Source organism: Sebastes fasciatus, chromosome 2 (assembly GCF_043250625.1).
Source record: "Sebastes fasciatus isolate fSebFas1 chromosome 2, fSebFas1.pri, whole genome shotgun sequence".
Classification (NCBI taxonomy): Eukaryota; Metazoa; Chordata; class Actinopteri; order Perciformes; family Sebastidae; genus Sebastes; species Sebastes fasciatus.
The window spans coordinates 10,822,196-10,829,816 of record NC_133796.1 but is presented as its reverse complement, the minus strand read 5'-3'; the positions used below and the strand labels follow the sequence as shown (position 1 = coordinate 10,829,816).

Here is a 7,621-nt window from a genome sequence, read left to right as displayed (position 1 = left end):
CAGACTGCAACCACTTGAAACCAGTGTTTGGTTTGTCCGTTCTGGGTTACTGTGAGACATGGCGGCTGGCTCCAGGAAGAGGAGCCACTCCCTAAGTAGATATAAACGGCTCATTCTAAGGTAACGATTATATTATTTCTGCCAATAGATCCCCCTACATGCTATACACTGTTCCTTTAAGTGTGTTTTTCTATGGTTGAGTGTTTAACATGCAAATGTCCAACTGTCACATTAACACCAATCTATTCATCCACTCTGACAAACTCTCTTTGACGTAAAAAAAAAAGATACAAATTCACTTAAAGTTGCTGAAATCAGACAACATTTACTGCCAAATGCGTCACAATCAAAACAAATGATAAATTATAATAGTACAACATAGTAATGAACATTAACACACAAGCGTCAGTTCAACAAGAGAACCACACAGTGATGTGTACAAACTGTATTTCCTCCTACAGATGATGACAGAAACCTTTGACCTCAAACTGAATGGGCCTGTAGATGTTAAACCTGTTGCAACAATTAGATCATTTTGGGTTCATTCTAATTTTACAGAGTGCATTTAAGTTAATGTAGAGATAAAAAACATTTGTTTTTAACATGTTAATATTAAATCCTGTTCCAAAATCAGTCATTTAAAAAAAAAAAAAAAGACACCTGCCCAATACGACTGACATTGCAAACTCTGCAAAAATTCTGAAACCTCTTTAACAAACGTGAGACGAGTCCTCGGCTCATTTTACTGACTGGTACCTCAATTTTATAAATACATTCAGAATAATTCTCTAACAGGTCCCTGTGCCTGCTGGTGAACATTACACATATCAAATATGTTTTACAGGAAATTTTAACCCTTCAAATTGTCTTTAGTAATCAGTAAAACAAACTGTAGTACAAATGTCAATACCTCGAATATGACTCCACAATCAACAGGATGTCTGCTGCAATAAACTTCTGTGTGGAAAATGGCCGATTTCACAAAAATCAAACAGTGCTTGTTATTAAAAAGTGCCAATTTGTTAGTAGTTACTTTCGGTCTAATACTGTTAATTTACTGTTCACACATAGTAGTTATTATTTTGACCTCCACCCCACACACAGGAATACAATCCTCCCAGTTGGTTGGATTCAGGAACATCATGTAGGTTTGAGTCTTTGACTTAAGTGTGTTGAAATGTTGCTGAACGAGCCGTGTGTCTCTGTGGTTCTTAGTATTGTCAATGAAGAGCTCACAGACCCTCAAGATCCACACAAATTACAAAAGCTGTTATCTGCCGCCTCCTGGAAACCACTCAACAGCTCCTGATCGAGTGTGTACAGGGAAAAGAAAACAAACTCATCCCTGGAGGTCAAAGGTCCGGAGGCAGCGACTGGAGCAGCAATAGGCCACAAAACTCACCGTCGTCCTTCAGAGGAAAGAAGAGAGGGAAAAAGTGTGAGCAAGATGAGCGTGCATGATTAGCTGACAACTATTCTTTTGCAAATATTTAACGAGATTTGTAGTTATCTGTAAACATTGTAGCGAAAAAGAGTGACGTTTCTATATTTAGTAGTCAGTGGTCTGCTGTAGCTCTGTAGGTCATGTTGGAGAGGAACAGAGGTGCGTTTGCTCTGACCTGCGGTGCACTCCTGCCAGCGCGGTGTCACGGAGAGGGAAGAGTTTAGGGTAGATGATGGTGAACATGGTCTGACTGCAGCGGTGGCAGTGTCCCAGGGGGAACTGCAGCAGGTCCAGCAGGCTCTTCGGGAGGCTGATGGGAGGCAGCGAGTTGATGTCTAAAAACACAACAGTACAGGGAGTATTCATAACTCTATGCAGTCAAACGAAGTGTTTCTAAGTGACTTGATTGATAACCAACTTGTTTATAAACACTTTTTTTTCCATCTCCAGTGATAGGTGTTTTCATTTTGTTTGTTTGGTGCATTCATTGTTGTTTCATTTTTTATTTCTTAATTGACTCTAATTCCAGTCATACGTTTCCAAGCTTTGAAGTGCAATCATGGCGTCCTACTGTCAGACACTAGCAGCTGCTCAGTAAAAACAAATAACAAACAAAACCAAAAAAATTGAAGTTAAAAGGGATAGTTCGGGTGTTTTTGAAGTGGGGTTGCCGACCGTCATCTACCGTAGGTAATACACTGACTATGGATAAGTACCTCATACAACCCCACTTCAAAAAATCCAAACTATCACTTTAACTGTAGATTACAGTGTTAGTGAGGCACAACTGGCCACATATATAAATACAGGTACAGTATACGGGGTGTTTCACTCCTCACCTATTGGGCGGTGGTGGTAGATGCGGTGCAGGGCTCTCATGGCAATCTCCTCCAGGGGAACCACGTTATCCGTCTCTGAGCCCACCACCTTCACTTCAGCCGGAAGCCCGACCAGAGCCTCACTCAGCGCCTGACCCAACACCTCACCCAGGTCGCCCTCCAACACCTGGCCTGACACACCGCACCTGTATGGGAGCAACACGCAGATATACTCCCTCAATTTATTTATTTTTTATTTCAATTGAAACATGGTATAACTGCATTTCTTTTATGGTGTTATAGTCATATCTTAACTTTTTACAATTTTGTTCCACTATTCAAACAATATATAGCTAAATTAACTCATGTTATATGTCTCTAATGCTATATCAAATTACTTCACCACCAAATACCTACAGCTAACTCTGATAAGCTGTATTACCCGCTGCAGCCGATGACCTTGTTATACAGGTAGGAGGGAAGGCCTTTCAGGTCCACATTGTTGTCCACAAACACAAACTGCAGCTCTCGTGATCTGCCCAGATCTAAAACACACACACAGATATTAACATTGCCTCGCTCGCAATATCTACATCGCTATGGCAACACACAGATAAGGGGGTATTACCGACCGAGCGGCAGAAAGGTCAGCCGGTTGGCGGCCATGGAGAGCTGGTTGAGCCGGTGGAGCCAGCAGAGCTGCCGGGGAACATGACTCAGCTGGTTGTGGTCCGCTGTCAGATTCTGCAGAGAAACACAGCGGTGCAGCCGATCCGGTAGAGACCTCAGCTGGTTCATGGACACGTCCAGAGTCTCAAGGTCCTGCAGATCACCGATCTCTGAAGGTGTCAGACAGACAGGAGAGAGAGACTAAATTAGAAATTTTCCATTTCAAAAAACAAATCAACAAATCTCGGCACAAAATGTAATAAAATTAAAATGTTTTTAATGGAATTATTTGGAACTTTACAGTTTTGCAAACAGCAGCATTATTTTTCATGTCATCTAACATTTCCAAAGAGTCTGGAACCAAGAAAGAACACTCGGATATTTTGGCTGGAGTCTGTGTGTTTCTCAATATCACATTCCCTTTCCTGCTGTATTTTACAGACACTGACAGTGAGTGAGAGGATTGATTCAGTCATTTGAGGACAGGTCAGAAGGAATTAAGTCAGACAGACTGTTGGTGTGATCGTAACTATGACCTTATGTTACCACACTGGGCTTTAAATGGCAATGAAACTCAAATGCAAAAGATCTTCAGTAGGCAAACAGATCTCTGTCTGAGAGTGTGTTAAGATACTCGTATGGACATCGTAATTCGTCAGTAAACAAACATTTTTGTTCTCCACCTCTAGCAGTAGGCCGCTGAAATGTCACCAATGTTTCCGAATTATTTACAAAATGTACTGAGGTTGAAAACTTAAAATCAGAATATAACATTAAAATGTCAAGTTGACAATAACTGTTTTTTGTTAAACCTCCAAAATAAAATTAAATGAAAAACAAAATAATAAGGATTTTAGCTTTATTTATAATACCTAGTTTCTACATTTATAGTAAAGACACAATGTCCATATTCTCACTGTGTTGCTGGTACACAGTATGGTGATGCTGTTGTCCGTTTTCTTTTCAGTTTGGTTGAGAAGCTTTGTTGCCCTCTGCTGGCAAATTAAATACTTAACAACTCAATTCAGGTTGGTATTTTCACAACTAAAAACTGACCATGACCAATGAATATGCATAATATGACTTAGTACCCCACAGCGGCAAATGTTACAGGTATAATGTTAATCAATTTGCTTGACTTTATACCGTGAATGAAGTATAAATGTGTTGTCATTTAGAGACTCATGCAAGTGGACCGTGTGGGGAACACAAACAGACAAACAAAGATAATATATGTGTATAACTATGTTTATATGTACATATATCTTGATATACATATTGAATTCAGATGTACAATATACCTGTATATATTTTTTTTTCTTGACTTTACCGTTGTTTGGTCTGACGTTTTGTCAGTTTTTATACAGTTGTCCTGAAAAACATTGTTTATTTCAACTGTGTTTTTCATAATTCGAGTGACAAAATAAACCTGACTCTGCACTTGAAGAAGATCATGAGGAATAAATGACAACTAGACAGAGAGCTGCTGTGTTATACCTGGAGGAAGGCATTTCAGATAGTTATTGGACAGTCTCAGGTGCCGTAGAGACCTCAGTCGGCCGATGTCTGGACAGAGGAACTGGAGGGCGTTGTTGCTCAGATCCAGTGACTGTAGTCTGGCCAGGTTTCCAATAGCTGTGGATCAAACCAAAGTTGCCCTTATTATGGTGAAAAGACAAACTTAACTGACACAAATAAAGGCTTTGACTTCATCTCCAGATTTCTCTATTTTGTGTCACGTTATGTCATGTCAGTATTAATAAATGAATGTGTGTTATACATGATTTCTACAGCCTGAGCATCTCATCTTTATTGTTATGGTTGGTTTGCTTGTTTAGTTTCAATCTTTTTCTTAAACATAGAGAGGTTTCCAGCAGCCCCTTATTTATTTAATATTGTTGAATCCCTTTGAATTTGTGTTTTAGTATTGTGTAAACAACATAGACTGAAAGCACTCAAGTTACACAAGTGTAACAGTCAAGCAGAAGCATTTGATAACCATGTCTTTGGTCATAAAGACTTTTCTCAAAGTGGGGCAGCAATGGACTCAAATGCTGTTGAGTGAAAGCTAAGTGACACATTATAATGCCATAACAGAGAACTTACCTTCAGGAATAATGACTATGTTGTTTGAGTGCAAATACCTTAAATGACAAAAAAAAAAAAAATGTTACAATTTGAAAAGACCAAACTATTTGATATCTTGATTAATGTTTTCGGTTAATGTTTTAAAACAGTGTGAGGCCTTTTATTTTCAAGATCTCGAGTCAACTGTTAGACATACAGTACATCCAAGTGTAATAGTCTGTCAGAGTTACAATTTAAGAATGCATCAGACAGCCTCATTCAGAGCATAATACAAATATTTTTAATTCTTAATAGTTAAAGGCAACTCTTCATGGCAACTCTTGTTATGATTATTTGTTAAAAAAAAACACAGCTTTGCTGAATACTCACAGTTCAATGAGATTTGGGAGCTTCTGAGCAAGGTTGTCAGGCTGATAGAGAGAGAAAGCAGAAATAATCAGTAAATGTAACAGGAAATAGACGTGTGAAAATGCCCTGCTCACTGTTGCCTCTTTTGTCGAACTAAAATAGCTTCTAACATTTGTAAAGTCATGTTCTGTTAACTGAATCTGTGATGTCTGACATCAGCAGAAATCAGCATGTATTGCCTGTGTGACTACCAGTGTTGTGAGTGAGTTCCTCTTCATGTAGAGTCTCTCCAGATACTGCAGGCCCTCATCCTTCAGCAGCTCTACTGGGAATTTATTCAGGTTTCTGTAGTTAAGAAACAGGTTTTTGTGGCGCTCCTGCTTGGCCATGAAAATAGCCTCATGGAGTTCAGTTGCCATTTTCTGAGGAAACCTCTCCTCCCGGTGGAGGAGACTTGGCAGTGCCTCCTTTCTCTATGGCATCACTATTTCCTGAAAGAAAAACATGTGAACAGAGGCATTAAGAAACAGCAATGTTTGTTTCTTTGACCTTTGCAGCTAAGAACAGACCTACATACACACCAAGAACTGACAAGAACTGCACTTTACTGTATACCAACTGTCTATCAGTACTACTCCGCTGTAATTCATACTGTGCAATATCATTTTCCACTTCTGCAATTTTGTTAATAGTCTGTTTATTGTCAATACTGTACATACTGCTCCTATTTTTTATACTTCCTTCTATTTAAATGGTTCATATTTTGTTACTTTTTGTTTAGCTCTTTTTTTTTTACTGTTAGCTGATGCATATATACACACATGCACATATATATACACACATGCACATATATATATACACACATGCACATATATATACACACATGCACATATATATACACACATGCACATATATATATGCACACATGCACATATATATATATATATACACACATGCACATATATATACATACACACATACACATATATACACACATACACATACATATACACACATACACATATATATACACACATACACATATATATACACACAGGCACATATATACACATATGCACATATATATATACACACACACATGCACATATATACACTCACATACACATATATATACACATACACAAATATGTACACACTAACACATATATACATATGCACACACATATATACACACACCTACACGTATATATATATAAACACATATATATACACACACACATACACATATATACACACAGGCACATATATACACACATACACATATATATATATATATATATATACACACACACACACATACATACATATGTATATATATATATATATATATATATACACATATACACACATATGTTCTGTTGGTTTTGAGACCGACAGCGCAGTGGAAGCTGCTGTTAAAGACTTAGTATACAGGTAAAACACACTGTGCAGCCTGCAGCTGACGTCATGTTGTTGCAGACTAGCTGCAGGTAGCTGGTTGTGCTCACCTGTCTGTCATGCTAGCATCATTAGCATGCTAGCCAAGTAGCTGCTATTAGCAGCACATTTACAGTCAATAACAATAAGACATAAAGTATTTATTTACCTTAACTGTGCAGGACCATTCTACTCTACTTTATTCTCCACATAAAGCAGACGACCCGTCTAATAATCCTGAATGATTGTTTGTTAAAGCACATAAGAGCTAAAGCTAACTGAGGAGTTGTTGAGTAGCAACAGTGCTCTGGCGTAAACAACGTAATACGTCACTGGCACGTCACGTGTCACGCTCGTCTTCTTCTTCTTCTGAATTAACTGCAGACACACTGCTGGTGTGTTGCTGCTGCTGCCACCTGCTGTTACTGCATGAAACATGACATCCTGCATGCAGTAGTGTAAAGTAGTACATTTACTCAAGTAGTGAAGTGCTAGAGGTAACATTTTGAAGTACTTTACTACTTTATACTTTACATTACTTACCTACTTATTCCTTCCTGCAGCTGTCAGACTCCACAAGCAGCACTGCTCCCAGTAGACTACTCACACTTACACACCAAAAACTGACAATAACCTGATATTTTCAGGTGGAATTTAGTTTAATTCTCACTGTGCAATATCATTTTCCACTTGTGCAATTTTGTTAATAGTCTGTTTAGTGTCAATACTGTACATACTGCTCCTATTTTTTATACTTCCTTCTATTTAAATGGTTCATGTTACACTGTGTTAGCTGATGCATCTTGTTTTTTGCACT

The 7,621-nt window shown here is 38.3% G+C and overlaps 1 protein-coding gene across 1 annotated transcript; it reads right to left on the bottom strand.

Moving 5' to 3' along the window:
* Nucleotides 1-305: 305 nt before the first annotated feature.
* Nucleotides 306-7,138, bottom strand: lrrc28 (leucine rich repeat containing 28). The gene is made up of 10 exons (XM_074661501.1): nt 6,974-7,138; nt 5,619-5,858; nt 5,389-5,429; nt 5,038-5,075; nt 4,429-4,566; nt 2,895-3,101; nt 2,705-2,807; nt 2,284-2,468; nt 1,620-1,779; nt 306-1,409 (listed from the first exon to the last, which is right to left on the bottom strand). The coding sequence occupies exons 2-10, from the start codon at nt 5,784-5,786 to the stop codon at nt 1,340-1,342; spliced, it is 1,110 nt and encodes a 369-aa protein (XP_074517602.1). The 5' UTR covers nt 5,787-5,858; nt 6,974-7,138; the 3' UTR covers nt 306-1,339.
* Between the last annotated feature and the right edge of the window lie 483 nt (nt 7,139-7,621).

Excerpts from the sequence above, each read along its gene's own strand:
- lrrc28 (XM_074661501.1), bottom strand. The coding sequence starts at position 5,786 with ATGGCAACTGAACTCCATGAGGCTATTTTCATGGCCAAGCAGGAGCGC. Across the intron at positions 5,430-5,618 it reads GGAACTCACTCACAACACTG|CCTGACAACCTTGCTCAGAA; the intron begins GTAGTCACACAG and ends TCTCTCTATCAG. Across the intron at positions 2,808-2,894 it reads GCTGACCTTTCTGCCGCTCG|ATCTGGGCAGATCACGAGAG; the intron begins GTCGGTAATACC and ends TGTGTGTTTTAG.